Source organism: Trichomycterus rosablanca, chromosome 24 (genome assembly GCF_030014385.1).
Source record: "Trichomycterus rosablanca isolate fTriRos1 chromosome 24, fTriRos1.hap1, whole genome shotgun sequence".
In the NCBI taxonomy this organism is placed as follows: Eukaryota; Metazoa; Chordata; class Actinopteri; order Siluriformes; family Trichomycteridae; genus Trichomycterus; species Trichomycterus rosablanca.
Window position 1 is genome coordinate 12,860,010 of NC_086011.1, and position 18,624 is coordinate 12,878,633.

An 18,624-nucleotide genomic window follows, 5' to 3' on the forward strand; every position below is an offset into this window, starting at 1 on the left:
TCTGGAAGAACATAAGCTAAGGTAAGCAGTGGTTCAGATTTTTTTGCTGTGTTTGGATTTTGGCTGCTGTGCCGTGATTTATCGTGCGCTTTTGTTTTGCAATGAAAACAAAGCGTATCAGTTTAAGCTTTTAAATTACATTCATTTGCACAATGACTAGGAAAGTAAAGGCGCTAAGTAAAACGGCAAAATACAGTTGCTAATCTGTTGTTTTTTTATCTGAACTTGCGTATTACTTGTTTATTTCTACGCTACATTTTCAATACATGTTTTGTGTATATTATATTGACTCGTGACTTGACTCGGACTCCTATTTTGTGGCTTGTGAACATCTCTGATATACACATACAGTACAGTGTACAGTACAATTAAATTCTTTTTCCGCATATCCCAGCTTATTTGGAAGCTGCGGTCACAGCACAGTCAGTCATTGTACAGCACCCCTGGAGCCCTGGGTTAAGAGCCTTGCTTAAGAGTCGAACAGTGGCTGCAGAGCCTGATTTTGAACCAACACTCTTCCAATTGATAGCTCAAAGCTCTACCCATCAGGCTACCACTGTCAAACTGATACAGTCTAAATGCTATTAGTCTGAACTTCTGATTTTGCTGTTCAGTCTTGAACCATTCTAAGTGATAGCTTCCAGAGATGTTTACCAGCCAATATGTCCTTGTTTGGTTAATGCTGTTGGTTTAAAAGCATTTTTTTTTTTTTGCATTTTCTCCCCATTTTCCTCCCGATTTAGCACACTCAATTTTTGTCTTCCGCTGCTGAGAGATACCAGATTGCATCCAAGGAGAGCACGTCGCTGTACACGCCTCTTCTGACACGTGTACAGCCCTCCTCTTCTCGCCCCTGCATTCTGCACAGGCGTCTCTTCCGCCAATCAGGGTCCTTACACAGCACACGAACAACCACCCACCCACACATAGTCCGGTCCCCACCCTGCAGATACGGTGGCCAATTAGTATCTGCTGCACGCACTGCCAATTATGTCCGCCAGATGGCGCCCAGCCGACCGGTGGCAACACCGAGTTTCGCACCGAGGAGTTCAGAAACTCGGTGCTGGTGTGCTAGCGGAATATCCTGACACGCCACCTGGGAGCCTTTAAAAGTGTTTTTTAAATTGTGTAGTTCTTGATTACTCACGCACCCACCCACCACTACGTGTAGAGAACCAGTGTTGTGTTTAAATTCAACCCCTTCAAACGCTGGTGTTTTGCTGAATTCTGCACCAATGCCTTAAGGTAGCTCTTTTCATTTTAAGTACAATGGAGCAACTGTTATGCAATAAAAATCATCATTCAAATCACAATGCATAACTACCATTCCACTTGTAAACAGTCATAGTTTAACAGACTGCACTTAGTAAATGTAAATGAACCCTACATATAAAAATGAGCATTTGACTTCCCAATAGCTCTAATTGGGGCTCTATGTGTGTGTTTTTGTTGTGGAATTTGTCCATGCCCTCCATTAGTAAAACTCCTCTCATGTAAAAGTACCAGTTTAAGACTTGACTTTGCTTCATTATTACATGACAGGGGTGTAACTGCACTAGGCAGGTGCACTGGGGCCCATGGTGGGTGGAGGCCCTTCACATATGTGTATATATGTATATACATACAGTACCAGTCAAAAGTTTGGACACACTTTCTCATTCCTGTGGTTTTTCTTGATTTTTTTTTATTTTCAACATTGTAGATTAATAATGAAGACATCCAAACTATGAAGGAACACATATGGAATTATGTAGTAAACAAAAAAAGTGTTAAACAAACCAGAATATGTTTTATATTTTATATTTTTTAAAGTAGCCATCTTTTGCTTTGATGACAGCTTTGCACACTTTTTGGCATTTTCTCAATCAGCTTCATGAGGTAGCCACCTGGAATGGTTTTCAATTAATGTTTGTGCCTTGTCGAGTTAATTTCTGGAATTTCTTGCTTTTTTAATGTGTTTGAGACCATCAGTTGTGCTGTGCAGAGGTAGAGTTGGTAAAATATAAAACACATTCTGGTTTGTTTAAAATTTTTTTGTTCACTACATAATTTCATATGTGTTTCTTCATAGTTTGGATGTCTTCAGTATTAATCTACAATGTAGAAAATAAAAATAATTAAGAAAAACCACTGAAGAGAACTTTTGACTGGTACTGTATATAAATTACATTTGTTGAGGGGGCCCAAAAATTTTTTTTTTGCACTGGGGCCCATGAGCTCCTAGTAACGCCACTGTTACATGATGGCCTGATTTTTCTTGGTAATCAATCAACTTTTCCAAATTGTAATGCGAACAAAAGAAAAAAAACAAAAGGCATCAGATTTATTATCAGTGACATTAATTAAATGCAATTTCATTGCTGCGCTAGCACAATTTTAATTTGAATTGTTGGCCTTTTTTATGTTTTAATTTTTTTTAAACATCGTGAAACCTTTTTTACTTTCATATTCATTATTGACCATATATATCAGGGGTGTCAAACTCATTTTCACCGAGGGCCACATCAGCATTATTGTGGCCCTCAAAGGGCCGATTTTAACGTATCCTGCTGTGATTGCAGTCTGTTGTTTTTCTTGGAGGCTGAATTCTGCATTTATATTGTCCTCCTTTACCACAGACACGGCCTCATAACACAAGAGACGCACCGGTTTCTCTTCCTGAAGCACAAACTTGTTTTCACTTTCATTAAATTTCCTCCTTATGCTTAATTTTCTTACTTATCTTTTTGTACATTTTAGGATCATGTGTAAATATGTGTAACATCATCTACTGGCGGGATATGTCACTTTGCAGGTCACAAAATCAGCCTGCATTTTGAAAGATGCAGTTTATTTAGGATTTTACAGTGTATTTTTAAGACAATCATTCTGCCCTCACTAATAGTTTATCCTCCTTTCTCAGCTAGACAGACAGACAGACAGCTCCCTTCAGAATACAGTCGGTTTCTTTGCTTCCCAGCTGTGTGATACACTGTGTGCATCAAAATGAAGTAAAAATACAAACAATAAAAACAATAAAGAACCTAATACAGTAAAAGCACACAGCTGTAGTCAAGTGTTACATCTGGTACAATATGAGATTTAACCAAACGTAAAATAACGAGTTAAAATTGTGTGTAAAGATACTAATTGCTATAGTAACGTAACAACAGTATTTAATTACGGTAAATTTGTAACTAAAACGCTGTGATGTACTCACTAAACATTTACTAACAACTGAGAATATAAACGTCACTACTTACAGACAATGCTTGGGTATTATACCGAAAGATAATTATTTGTATTTATTTATTATTGTTTACATTACTGACTACGCTACCCCGCGTTCTTTTGCCGTAAAAGTCACATGGCTTCTTAGCGAAGGTTAAAGTTAGTTGCCATGACTACGATGTCACGTTGTCTCTTAAAGGTGCAGGAGCGCATTAAATTATAAGCGCGTCTCTGTAACGACTCGAACCATCACAACAATCATACAGTCGTTTAAGCTCTCGCGGGCCGGATCAAATGACGCGGCGGGCCGGATCTGGCCCGCGGGCCGTGAGTTTGACACCCCTGATATATATTGTTGCATTTTTATATGACTACATGATATGAAAAATATGAGAAGCGTGAACTTAACAGGAGGGGAATTATTAAGACAAGTTTGGAATATTGGGTTCATTTCTTGGAGTGCTCTGAGGTCCCTCTCGAGTCCTTAGTTTTATTGAAGGTAAGTTTTGGATTAGTACAGATGTTTTGTTTGGTTGTACTTTGGAACTGAGGACACGTATTGTTGCAGTTTTGCAAGTGGAATTCTTGCTTAATACAAAACTTCAGTTACTTAACAGTGCATGGTCACATTTTATCCAAAGTGACTTACAGTACTGTGACAGTATATTATTTAAGCAATTGAGGCTTAAGGACCTTGCTCAAAGGCCCAACAGTGGCAACCTTACAGCGGTGGGGCTTGAACCAGTGACCTTTCGATTACTAATCCAGTACCTTAACCACTAGGCTACAACTGCCCTCAAAATCCACCATACATTTTCAATAGGAGACAGATCTGGACTGCAGGCCACACACACACACTGTGTATACAAAACACGCTGTGATAGTGTGTGCAGAATGAGGCCTAGCATTGTCTTGCTAAAATAACCTGGACTTCCTGGGTCACATTGATGGCAGCAAATGTCTCTATAGTTCCAATATATCCTTCTGTGACCGTGGTACTTTTACACATATGCAGGACACGCATACAAAGATAGATGCTTGCTTTTGCACCTTTTGCAGATAGGTGGTCTATTGCAGCTTATACACAGAGAATTAAATGTCTTTTTTCCCAAACCAATATGAAACACGGGCTCATTTGTCATGCTTGTTCCATAGTGGTTTCTGGCATTGCCCTAAGTCTAGATTCCCTGAACCCTTTAACAATATTATGTACAGTAGATGGTAAAAGACAAATTATTCACAATTTTGCATTGCGATTTTTTTTTTTTTTTTTTTTTACCTTCTTTCATGACGTTTGGCCCAACAATGTTAGCCATGACCCATCCTTGCTTTCTAAGACTGGGCCTTTGGTGGATCCTCCCTTTATACCCAATCATGATTACCTCATCTGTTATTAATTCAACTGCTTATTGTAAAATGCTTCAAAACGGCGGATTCTAAATATTCTGTGAACTTTTTGCTGTTATTTTGGCCCACCCAGACCTTTTCTTTAAAATGTGTTGAGGACACATTCAGAATGTGTTTATATTTACAAAATAGAATCAAGTTGGTCAGCCAAAACATTGTCGTTTATTTGTACTTTAATCAGTTTAATAAATGTGCGAGAAGTAACAAATGTCAGATTTTTTTTTTAAATAAAATTTTCCCCCCAATTTTCTCCTCTAATCTAGTCGTGTCCAGTTACCCTGATTGCGTCCTCTATACTGATTCGACCCTTCACCGCTAATTGAGGACGCCTCTCAATTGACATACGCCCCCTCCGGCACGTACAGTCAGTACAGACTGCATTTTTCACCTGCACGAGTCGAGTTCATACACCGACGGGCACTGTGTATGGAGGGCCACACCCCCATCAGCATTATTCCTCAGTCCTGTGCAGGCGCCATCAGTCAGCCAGCAGGGGCCGCAGTTGCACCAGTTATGAGGACACCTGCGCCACCTGAGCGGCCTAAATGTCAGATTTTTGTTTTTTGTTGCATTCATAAAATGTCCTGTAATAGGGTTTGTAAATACTCATTTAAAATACATTTTACTGATGCTTTTTATTTGTAATAGGAGTGGGAAACTGGAAATGGATTGAAATGATATGATGGGGGGGTTGTGATCCATTTTTTCCCCATTATTTGCTTCTCTAAATCTAAAACTATTCAATATATTTGCCTTTGTTTAAACAGTGAATCTTTTTGTCTTTTTATCCTTTTCTTAATGCTATACTGATTTTGGATCCTTGCTGCTAAATGTTGTGGGAGAGGAAAACTTCACAAATGTGTTTATTATAACAATCATAAGTGTTTCAATGTTGTCATTGCAGTTGTTGTCTTTGGGTTTGCCTGGCTTTTGGAATTTAAAAGTTGTAGAATTTCGGGCTGCATTATAATGTGAATATGGACTGCAACATTTGCTGGTTTTTACACTTTTACTGTTCGTCCTAAGGGACTTGTTACTCATGCAGTTGTGGCCAAGCTGATAAGATTTAGAACCAGTGCTTCACAGAATCATAGATGATGCTAATAGTAAAAAAACAAAGATATTATTCTTGAATATTTTTTGTCATCATATATTGTCATTATTGTGCTGCTGGCTGTGTGGTTGTAATGCTGGAACATACAGGACATCTAAACTTGTATCAAATGTTTTGGAGCATTTGACAACATAGAATATTGGTTGGATCATACGAGTTAGCATTTTAGCTTAGAGCCAACAAACTGCATACCTAATAAAGTTTGACTGTGTAAATGTTTTTGTTGTAAACAAAGTAATTCTTTGGTATTAAAATCAGGACTTTGCAATTGTAGCTCTAAATTAATAGTGGGTTTATTTTCAACAAATTGCACGCCTTAACAAAGGTTGTTGATTGCTATAGTTTTTGGTCTATATCTCACCATGCATTAGAATGACAATTAAAAGTAGATTAAATAATTTAACCCCATAACTGCCACCAGTGTTCTGAAATCTTAAAATTAGTTTGTTTAAAATTCTGACCTATTACTTATGGTAGAAGGTATAAATGTTTTACGTTAGCTTTAGTAATAAGTAATAAAATATAACCTAGAGGAACAAAGTTACCATTATCTATAATGTGTTTAATTTGGAGTTTAAAGTCATTAAAGTACCAGTAAAATTTGAGAATTCTCTTTCAATTTAATATCATGACGAAAGCAGAAATGTAATTATTCTTAATCTAATTACATTTTTAATCAAATTAACTCTTAATTTTGTATCACCTGAATTTTTAAGTATTTTGAAGTATTTTATTGTTATGAATTATTCTTGCCACAAAGGGGCCAAAGGGAATTATGGGCTACAGAATAGCATAACATCCAACCTATTGTAATATAATGGTCTTTAAGGAAGAATAGATTTGTTTTACTCGCATTTATTAATTGTTATTAATACCCATTGATTCATTTGTTAAAATTCTAAAAGCAGGAATAAATAAAGCAAGGTGAAGTTTTTAAAAATAATAATTTATGTTAGACTTGTGGAAGTGATTTATAATACAATTAACTTAGTACATTTTTGAATAAATTCAATTAAATATTCAAATCAAATAAATATCAGCATGAATTAAATATTGTCAAGTGTTTTGTTGTTGTTGTTTTAAATGCTCTTTCCACAAAGGGGCCAAAGTAAAATATAAGCAACAGAGTAGCAAAAGGAATATAAAGTACAGTGTTTATAACATTACAGTACAGTGACATTACTTACTCATGGGTACTGCAGTTTTACGCTTAAAGGCTACTTCTGTGGTGCCATATGGACATTCATTTAACGCATCAAAGACTTATGCACAAAGATTTAAAGAGGAAAAACAAACATAAATGGAACCAGTTTGCATGTACTTACTGGGCATTCCAAAGTTGGAACATTATGGAATGTTTCAACTGGTGTAAGTTAAATACTCTTAACTTTGCCTCATCTCAACATCTCAATTCAGTGTGGTACAGGCATGACGTTCTTCATATTTGCAAAATACAATTAGGTTGATCAGTGAAACATTGGAACACTGGCATTTTACAAAATGTCTCAACTTTTCTGGGGTTTGTAGAAGAAAATTTGCAGACAGCAACTCGAGATCTAACCTGGATTGTCAAAGCTGTTAGGCCCAATACAGCCTGCTGAGCCAGCGTGCTATCTGCTTACACAATGTTAAAATAATTATTACATTGATAAGAAGGTGCATTGACACATTTAACAATAAAATCAGTCCACATTTGCTCCAACAATCTAAAATAAATTGTAAAAATCTAAATATTTATTCTGCCCTTAGAATTTTGACAAACTAACCAATTAAGATAAGAATTAATGGATGTAAATTAATAGAACAAACATTTTTGTCACGGTTTAGTAACTGAATAATCTCATAAGAAAAAATAACCCTGTTGCCAAAAAAACCTATTCTTCTCTACAGGCCATTATAATACAGTAGGTGGAATGTTAACTGTTAGAAAACAGGAATATGGTAGGTTGACCATTGTAGATGAAGTGTGTCATTTAGTTATCTCTGTTGTTTTTTTGTGTGTTCCTAATAATTGTGGGTTGAGGGTAAAGAGTACGTTTTTTTTCCTGCTAAAGTATAGTCAGAGTGAAAGTAGCACTAGCCACAGTCTGGGCATGTGGGTTTTTCATGACATGCGATCGTTCTTGCCTGAATGTCGAAACAGTTTCTGATGTAGAAAATAGAATTTAGAGCTATTAGAAAGTAATTGCCAAAGTACTCACCCATGTTGTTTTTGTAAGCCAGTAATTTGTAAATGGAATTACTAAGAATTTGTACCTGTACCTGTACCTTTAGCAGCAATGACGGCCACTTAACACCTTATATACGCTATTTGGTCGAACATATTTGAAGATCCTTCTGACTATCTAACAGGTGTATATTATTATCTAACATAATGAATGATGTTTGTCTGTTTTTGTGCCAACAGTTTTGGAAAAGCCCTTTCTGTGCACATAGTGACCTGGATTTGGTTTGATTAGTTAGGTGTTGGGGCTATTTGCAGTCCTCCATATTAATCCTATTAAACACATTTGGGATTAATTACACACAAATGTGATCAGTTAATCACCAATGCTCTTTTAAAATTTTTTACAGACACTCTGATTTAGTAGAATCTTTAATGCCGGTGGTTTTGGAATCGGATGACCAGCAAGCTGATGGTCAGATATCCATTGGTCATTGGGTGTGTTTTTGTGTGTCCTTTACATCACTCTGTATGAATTTTAGCCACTTTTCTGTTTAGAACCAAGTTTTTTATTACTCGGCAGAGCATGGTTCAAGTTAGGACTTTAATGCCAATCCAATTAATTAACTCTGTATTATTTATAATTTAGATGATGACTTGTGCCAGTTTTTATTTTTTTATTCCCCTGTTGCATATGGACAAATGATTCTTTATTCTCCTTTTGATCTGACTAAGGTCTTGACACAAGCAATGTACCACACACAATCACACTACCACCACCATGTTTGACTGCTGGTATAGTGTCTAGACTGTGTATTGGTTTTTGCACAAATGCGATTCATCTTTCTGTAGAACATTATTCCAGCATGTTTCAAGATCACCCAGTTGTTTCTTTGCAAATTTCTGATGAGCAGTAATATTACTGTAGGTTAACAGTGGCTTTCTTAGTTGCTACAGTCCATTGAATTCTATTCTTTTACATTCCCTTTCGTATTGTGAAGTCATGAACACTGGTCGTAGCTAAGGCTTGATGTGTCTAGTTGTTTAGATTTTGAATTTTATGTAACTTTCTGTTTGAACTGTGATAGAATTTTTTGAAAATCATAGCAAACTGGAACATTAGAATGAGATTTAGGAAGCAGCCTGGACTTTACTTTTGTGTGCTCTTTAAACAATACCTGCTTGTCATAAACAATAATGTTAGCTTGCATTGCTAAACAAACTTGCCGTATAGAGTTTCACAAGTGTGAAGTTCCTTATTACTACAAAATGTATTTTGAATTATATATATATATGTATTTAAATATACTTAAAGCAGGCTGCACTGTAGCATTAGAAACAATGTGTACATGTGGTGCAAGTACCATTGATTTGTGACTCAGTTGTTACAATTTACACAATGCTATCAGAGTAAACATATACCAAAGAAATTGACAACCATGGAAAATATTAACACGTTTTTGTGGTGATACAAAAAGAACACTGCATTAAAACACTTCTAAAAATTGAATTACATTGTAAGGCCATTGTTGCAGGCATTTAGGAGTTGAATGTTAAATACAATGTTGATATCCAAATACTTTTATCCTCTGACTAATGCAATTTGAGCTATGATCATGTAGCTATCTGGCATTCTAAAAGTGTTTGCCATAAACCACAAATGTAGAGGAATTTTGACTGGTTTTGTTACCGAGGGTAAGTTTTAATCCACAGATCTTTAAATTAAAAGATTAAATTGTTTAAAACATTAAGGGTGTGTTCGAAAAGCTAGGGAGCTCTCTACAAAGACAGCATTTTACGTCATCCTATGCACGCTCCCGAGAAGGAGGCTGTTCGAAATCCTAGATGCCTTAATATGCTGTCTAGTTCGGCATCTTAACAATTCAACGCTATTTTGACTCAAAAACAAGTGAGCATCCGATGCTGCCTTAGTGGCGAAGGATATCCCAGCATTCAGTGCGGCACAACTTTTCTCATAGAAAAAAAAAAACAGTTATTTTCAAACGTAAATAAATTATGATTTTTAATTGTGTATAAACCTGCACAAGTGTATTTATTTGCAAGTTCGGGCTTGTCAGCGTATTTAACCGTTTTCGGTACACGAAGGGAGATGTTAGTTGACATGCTAGCGCGCTGTGCCACCCCATCCCATTGGTTTAAATGGCATGATGCTAACTGTGTTAACTTAGTAAGCGAAACCTGATTTTATCGCTGTCTAAGTAGAGCGTTCCAATAACCTGCCTTATAAGTCATTGACTTATTAGAATCCTCTCTACTGAGGCAGCTGCCTATGTAGGCAGTAAGACAGCAAGGCAGCTCCCTAGGTTTTCGAACACACCCTAAATAGTTGTTTTAAAGGTTTAGTCCTCTACATTTTCCACTAAAAAGATTTACTTTAAACCTGAGGTGCCCTTATTAATACTCATTGTTTTGTTTAGGCTGAATCAAGTATAAAACAGAGTTCCTAAACATTCCATTTAAGACTTAAAGTTTCTGTCTTAAACCTTTTCTTTCAGATTTAAGTATGAAGCTGTTTTTTAAAACATATTTTAAACTCAGTGGAGGCTATACTATATGGTAGGTTCACCATTGTAGATAAAGTGTGTCATTTAGTTGTCTCTGTTTTTTTTTTTTGTGTGTGCCTAATTAATAACTGTGGATTGAGGGTAAAGAGTACAGTTTTTTTACAGTCAGAGTGAAAATATCACTAACCACAGTCTGGGCATATGGGTTTTCCATGGCAGGAGATCGTGCTTACCTGGATATCGAAACAGTTTCTGATGTAGTAAATAGAATTTTAATATTTTAATATCTCCTGAGCTATTAGAAAGTAATTGCCAAAGTCACTTTGAGTAATCTCCCATGTCGTTTTTGTAAACCAGTAATTTGTAAATGGAATTACTAAGAATTTGTACCTGTACCTGTACCTTTAGCAGCAATGACTGCCACTTAACACCTTATATACGCTGTTTGGTCGAACATATTTAAAGATCCCTCTGACTACCTAACAGGTGTATAACATGTAACATGTGCTTCTGTGCACATAGTGACCTGGATTTGGTTTAATTAGTTTGGTGTTGGGGATATGTGCAGTCCTCCACAGTCATTGGAGGCTATACTCATGTAAACACTTAACTTTTTACTTTATAAGTAATTAAACAAGAAAATTACTTTGTGTCTAGGTTTGAACTAGACCAACTCCCGTGCTTACCCAAATTGATAGCGGTACCACGTATGGTACGGTGTGTTTTTAAATTTGAGATCCCACATTTAGTCATTTCCCTTGCCAGCTGACCCAACCTGTACCTAAGTACCCATACTAAATTTGGTTACCCTACTTGATGTGTACTGATTGGGGTAAGAAACAGTGCAGACCATTGATTGGTTTTTAATAGGGTGTTTTCTTTTCGTCTCACTCCTGTGGTGATTCTGTTTGACTAAAGTGCAATAGATTTTATTACAGGTGTGTCACGAAAAATATTTTAACAGGGCAGAAAATTAAACACCACAACACACCTCAACACACACAAGACAAACCAAAAATCATTGTGTTGGTGTTAGTTAATGTGCAATATGTAATATATTGTTCATATTTTCGTGTCTATATTATATTCACAATATTATTAAGTACATCACTTGTTTTAAAGTTAATCCTTTTACTCTAAATGACTACTCACTATGTGTGCAATTTTGTCTAGCAGCTTCTTTTTACATTTTTTTTTTCTGTTTTACCACCTTTCTTTCATACTGCTGTAACAAGTTAATTTCCCCAAAGGGTTCAAAAGTCAAAAAAATTGGGTAGACTGAGTAAAATAATCTATGCAGCTCTGTGACCTTACTATGAAGGTGTTACCAGACCATTATCTCTGCAAAGCATGGTTCAAGTTAACCAATCCAATTAACTCTGTATTATTTGTAATTTAGATGATGACCTGCACCAGTTCTTATTTTATTATTTCCCTGTTGCATTTGGACAAATGATTTTTTGTTGTTCTTCTGACCTGTCACCCAGGTCCTGACACAAGCAATGTACCACACACAATCACACTACCACCACCATGATTGACTGCTGGTATAGTTTATGAATGATTATGAATCTAGATTATGAATGGTTTTTGCACAGATGTGATTCATCTTTCTGTAGAACATTATTCCAACATGTTTCGAGATCACCCAGTTGTTTCTTTGCAAATTTCTGATGAGCAGTAATATTACTGTAGGTTAACAGTGGCTTTCCTAGTTGCTCCATTGAATTCTATTCTTTTACGTTCCCTTTCGTAAGTCATGAACACTGACTAGCTGAGGCTTACTGATATTATCAAGTGCAATATGTAATGTATATATTATATTCATGATAATATAAGTACATCACTTGTTTTCTAAAGGTAATCCTCTTACTGTCATTAACGACTCACTATGTGTTTTTTTTCTGTTTTACCACCTTATTTCATACTGCTGTAACAATTTACTTTCCCCAAATGGATTAATAAAGTCTTCTCAAAAATTGGGTAGACTGAGTAAAATAATCTATGCGGCTCTGTGACCTTACTATAGAGGTGTTACCAGACCATTTTACTGCTGTTTTTTGAACATTCTATTTCCTCGGCTGTTCCCGTTAGGGGTCGCCGGCGGATCGTGATCTGCATTATTGATTCGGCACAGTTTTTTACGCCGGATGCCCCTTCCTGACACAACCCTCCCTTTTGTTATTTCTCCGGGCTTGGGACCGGCACTACAATGCGCACTGGTTTATGCATCCTAGTGGCCAGGTACCTATAGGACAATTCAGTGTCTCCAATTAGCCTGGCTGCATGTTTTTGGACTGTGGGAGGAAACCGGAGCACCCGGAGGAAACCCACGCAGACACGGGGAGAACGCGCAAACTCCGCACAGAAAGGACCCGGACCGCCCCACCTGGGGATCGAACCCAGGACCTTCTTGCTGTGAGGCGACAGCGCTACCCACTTAGCCACCGCGCCGCCCACTGTTGTTTTCTGAACATTGGGGATGCTAAACTATTTAATACCCCACAAATATTGCTTTAAGTGTTCTAATATTACATGTTTAGTGACACATGAGTACAGAAGTACAAATATTGTTTACATTTGTAGCATTTTTGAGGGTAGTAGGTTTTGAACTCTGGGCTGTTACTTCATGCTAACCACACGAATGTGCGGTTTTTATTTGCTTGAGAGTTGAATGACATTTTGGAACCACCCTGGAGGTTAAACCCTCTTTCAAGCCAAAACTCGTTCAGACTGCTTCATCTATACTTTTGTTTACGCTTCATTATTCCTACTTTAGCGTGTGTGTCCGTTTAAAGTGCAATTCTGTTGCTTATATGACCTTATTATCGTTGGTTTGTGTGTATATTGTTTGAATATTAGTATTGGAGCTCGGTTGAAGCAGCTGTTTGAAGTGTAAGATGAACCAGCAGTGAGTGAACGAACCTGTGAGGAATGTAGCATTACTGGTTTGTAGCGTTGCAGCGAGCACGGTGATTGACGGCGGATTGTCCAATGGGAGCAGAGCTCTGCGTGTTACTCTGACCAATAGCAGGAGGCAGAGGCGATATAGAGCAAGCCGCCGTGCACCACACCTTCAAATCAGTTCAGCAGCAGTAAGGCGTATGTTGTATTAAAGACTGCGTGAGAAATTTCTTGTGACTGTTGTAAAGGTATGGTTACGTTTTTAAAACACTTTTAATGTGTGTTTAAGGTTTTATTTACTCTATAATAGTGGGTGTTTAATAGCGGATACGCTAATCCGGAAATGCCCGTTAGGTACTGTTACAATAGTCTTTCTGTGGATTAGACCAGAGCCGTAGATAGAGAGAGTTGCGACACTCCTTGATCTCGCCGCCACGCGGTCACGTGGTTCATGTAACCCTCCGATAGTTCCAAACAAACCCGGCGCTGTCATGTTCTCATATGGGACAGGCAGCAGTAAATGAAATATTAAACAGTAAATAATAAACATTTGTACAATTTCTGGGTATTTTCAACTGCGTTTACATTTACTGCATCTGCTTTAATGTCAATTTGGTATATGAAGTGGAAGATTGATGTTTATAATGACTTAATAGGTCGTTCTTGTTAACACACAGTACATTATATTAGCATACATTACATAATGCGATATCATTAAGTAGTTTAAACAGTTTTTTATGTTTTGTTTTTTACATAAACTAATCTCCCTTCACTTTCCTGAGGATTCATAATAATAATCATTTTGGTTAAACACTAAGCCATGTGGCTGGATTCATAAGGTTTACCTGCACTAAATGAACAGGTTCATAAACACACTACCGCACCTTTAACATTATAGTGCATGTACATGACATAGCATTCATTCATCTATTTCATGAGTAAGTAATAATTTATTTCTACATGTAATACATGAATTAATTCATAATTAATATGCACTAGTTCATTTTGTCTAATGTATGTGGTGGACAAGGTACACAAACCATGTAGCTGAGTTGAAGTAGAGATATCCAAGGTAAAATATTACTCCAGTAAAAGTAGTAGTAAAAGTAAAAATACCTCCACTAAAGTACTAAACTAAATTTACCTTCAAATGTACTTAAGTATGAAAGTAAAAGTATAATGATTTATTATGGCTCTGATGTTTTATTATCATTTCTGTAACAAGACTCTTGATTAATCAACTTTTAATTAATCAATTTTAGGTGAAAAGACTCGTGTCAATAATTTAGCTTAGCTGACTAAGCTAAATTCAGTTATATCTATTAATTAAGATAAACATGTAACATTTAGTGCTGAGCAAATGCTAAACAATAACAGTATTAAGTATATTAATGACATTAAATTCATTATTTTTTTTAAAACAAAGCAACAAACAGCTAAAAATGCTGGATAAGTAGTGGAAATGAATGAGGCTCTATGGGTTGTTTGGAACTATACAGAGCTCCACAACCCGGAAGCTGCACAGAAAATATGTCCCGCCCCCTTTCCAACGGTTCCCTATGGGAGTGTCGCCACTCTGTTCTCTCTACCGCTCTGGATTAGACCTAAACCCCTTCTGTAATTCAGGGTGTTTTGTTTCCTTTAATATTTTAAATACTCTGATGAGTATTTAAATACCGTGTATTTTAAATAATGTAATGATATTAAGGGCTGCAGGGCAACTTGAGTCGTTTTTGTGATTTGATAGTGAATATTAGATCATTGCATGGTTTCCTAAACCGTTGTAAACAACAGGTGTGTTGTTGCAAAGTTTAATTCCCTATAGTCCCTATATTTTTTAATTGTAAGTTAATGTAAACGTATGCTACAAGTTTTATTGCCCCCTTTGGACGACATGCATCCAGCTTCTGCCCCACCATACGTTATACATTCCATTTAACCCAAGATTGTGGATCTGACAGTGTGTTTGAATGAGATAGATTATTGTCAAACTGGGTTATAGCCTTTGTTTACTCCTGCTGTACCTGTGTGACCTGTTTAAGGAACAAACCATAGTTTAGTCCTACTCTAAATCTTTAGGGTGTGGTGGTCTGAAATTGCTCCTAAAGCCAAACAAAACACCTATTAAATCTCACCCATTTGTGTGTGGATCGAGTGTAGGATTGGTAAGTGACATTAAAAGCACATCATTGTTTCTGTCCATTTTATCTGCTCCACTTACCAAATGGAAGCACTTTGTAGTTTCACCCTGTTCTTCAATGGTCAGGACCACCAGATAGATTAGATAAGATAGAAAGATACATAGATAGATAGATACTTTATTGATCCCGAAGGAAATTAGTCCCAGTAGCATTGTACATCCAATCAGATCAAATACACACTATAAAGAAAAAAAAATGACAACAATATAAATTCGAGAAAGTACAAACACTTTGACAGATTGAATGTAACCTGAGTTTTACATATACTGCATAGCTACAGAGCAGTTATTAATGATGAGGATGGATTGAGTGTAAAAATAACCAAATGGAATTAAAAGTAAAAGTGCAGGAAGGTGCGGTTCCAAGTATACAGTACACGGTCCAAATTAAATATAGATTAAATATTAAATATAAAGTGATAAGTGACAAGTATTGCACATTGGATTGGGCCAATATAGCCATAACTATATATACATTAGCATACATATGCATTTGTATGAATATACTTAAGTACACATATATACATGTATATTCGCTCAGTCCTTAGTGATCACCCGTTGTATAGGTAAAAATGGGTGTGTGTATGTGTGTCTGCCCTGTGATGGACTGGCGTCCAGGGTGTTACTGTGTGCCTGGTGCCCATCGAAAAGCTGGGATAGGCTCCAGCACCGACGTGACCCTATTTGGATAAGCAATTAAGGAAGTGAGTGACTGAGTATAGAATAAACAATAGACAGACTAATCGATAATTGCTAACTGTTTAACTAATTTGATAAACAATTTGTTGATTGGTTCTTGGAGCCCTAATGACTAGACGTTGCCTTTGGTAGCAAGCTTACGAGCTCAGCGCAGGCACATCTGTCATTACCATAGCAACCAACCTGGCTACAGAGGCAAAATACCAAAAGCATTAACTAATTTAATTTGTTCTTTTTTAATATGCATTTTATCTGAACACACTTTTGGTTAGTGTGGTTATTAGCGTCTGTAGGGCGGCACGGTGGCTCAGTGGGTAGCACTGGCGCCTCACAGCAAGAAGGTCCTGGGTTCGATCCCCAGGTGGGGCGGTCCTTTCTGTGTGGAGTTTGCATGTTCTCCCCGTGTCTGCGTGGGTTTCCTCCCACAGTCCAAAGACATGCAAGTGAGGTGAATTGGAGATGCAAAATTGTCCATGACTGTGTTCGACATTAAACTAACCTAATATCTAATAATAATATTAGCGTCTGTATTAGCGTATATACAACACTTCGATGTTGTGGTTGTATCACTAATGGAAAAGCTGCTGTTGGGACCTTCCTGAGTGTACATTGATATATCATTGTTTGACTCTCTTAGCAGCTCAAAAGTTAATCAGAATAATGCATGTAAATGTATTACTGTGTAATTACTGTTATTACTTCCACTTATATTAATGTACTTTCCATCCACCTTTTCTTTTTTTCAGATGGCGACCCAGTGTGTGACAAAGATCGAGCTTGCTGTGTCCTGCAAAAACCTTTTGGACAAAGATGTTGGCTCAAAATCCGACCCGCTGTGTGTGTTGCTGCAGAGTGTGGGGGATGACAAGTGGACTGAGGTAGGAAATAGATTTGATATGGAAGTTGTAGTTGTGTGGGTAAAGAGTTTTTTTTTTTTTTTTTCATAAGTGTGATAGAAAACCACATCCGTTAAACCAATAGTATCGCTGTTGCTGTTTTAGACAAGCAGTATTTCATTAAACAAAGCCCTTTTGTTGTTATTTTTATACAGGTGGATCGCACAGAAAAAATAAAGAATTGCCAGGATCCAGAGTTCTCAAAAAGATTGTGCATCGACTATCATTTTGAGAAGGTGCAAAAGCTAAAATTCGGGATCTATGACATTGATAACAAGTCTGTGGACCTGAAAGATGACGACTTCCTGGGAGGTTTTGAGTGTAACCTGGGCCAGGTATGAACAGTTCACCAGCTCAAATAAATGCAGATTTTTTTATCAAGTTTTGATTACCTTTCAATAGGCTTTATGTATAGATCTCATACACCGATCAGCCATAACATTAAAACCACCTCCTTGTTTCTACACTCACTGTCCATTTTATCAGCTCCGGTTGCCATATAGAATCACTTTGTAGTTCTACAATTACTGACTCATTACTGTTCATCTGTTTCTCTGCATGCTTTGTCAGCCCCCTTTCATGTTGTCCTTCAATGGTCAGGACTCTCCCAGGACCACTACAGAGTAGGTATTATTTGGGTGGTGGGTCATTCTCAGCACTGCAGTGACACTGACATGGTGGTGGTGTTAGTGTGTGTTGTGCTGGTATGAGTGGATAGCACTGTCCCTGCTGGACTGAGTATAGTCCACCAACCGAAAATATATCCAGCCAACAGCGCCCTGTGACCAGCGTTTTGTGACCACTGATGAAGGTCTCGAAGATGACCAACTCAAACAGCAGCAATAGATGAGCGATCGTCTCTGACCTTACATCTACAAGGTGGACCAACTAGGGAGGCGTGTCTAATAGAGTGGACACGGTATTTAAAAACTCCAGCAGCGCTGCTGTGTCTGATCCACTCATGCCAGCACAACACACACTAACACACCACCACCATGTCAGTGTCACTGCTGTGCTGAGAATGATTCACCACCCAAATAATACCTGCTCTGTGGTGGTCCTGTGGGGGTCCTGAACATTGAAGAACAGGGTGAAAGCAGGCTAAAAAAAGTAACAGATGGACTACAGTCAGTAATTGTAGAACTACAAAGTGCTTCTATATGGTAAGTGGAGCTGATAAAATAGACAGTGAGTGTAGAAACAAGGAGGTGGTTTAATGTTATGGCTGGTCGGTGTATTTGTTTGTTTTTTTAAATGTAATTTCTTTATTGTTGTTATTATTTATTTGTGCATCATATTGATTAATTTCATGCATGTATGCCTCTCAGGTTTACTTTCATTCTTTCAGAGTGTTGTAGAAACAGGTGCTATAGAATCCCTTTCTTCTGTACTTAATGAGTGTGTCCATTTACAACATCAGATTAAATGATGTCAGCCCAGTTATTGGGGTCATGTGCGTGCGTATGTGAAGCTCCTGAGGTTACATGAATCATTTAGTAATATAA

The 18,624-nt window shown here is 37.2% G+C and overlaps 2 protein-coding genes across 5 annotated transcripts in view; one reads left to right on the forward strand and one right to left on the reverse strand.

The window, feature by feature from the left end:
- utp3 (UTP3 small subunit processome component) overlaps nt 1-13,370 on the reverse strand; it is a 44,517-nt gene extending 31,147 nt beyond the window's left edge. Inside the window, exon 1 of one of the 2 annotated variants that reach the window (XM_062986210.1) lies at nt 13,346-13,370. The gene's annotated coding sequence lies outside the window, so the exon portion shown is untranslated. The remainder of the gene's footprint in view (nt 1-13,345) is intronic. The other variant, XM_062986211.1, reaches the window with a different exon arrangement.
- The window catches only part of cpne1 (copine I), a 44,446-nt gene that overhangs the window by 10,248 nt on the left and 15,574 nt on the right, over nt 1-18,624 (forward strand). For 2 of the 3 annotated variants that reach the window (XM_062986209.1, XM_062986207.1), the window contains exons 2-3: nt 16,970-17,101; nt 17,275-17,454. In XM_062986209.1, coding sequence (XP_062842279.1) covers nt 16,970-17,101; nt 17,275-17,454 — 312 coding nt within the window. Of the gene's footprint in view, nt 1-13,510; nt 13,573-16,969; nt 17,102-17,274; nt 17,455-18,624 lie in introns of those variants that run through there. The other variant, XM_062986208.1, reaches the window with a different exon arrangement.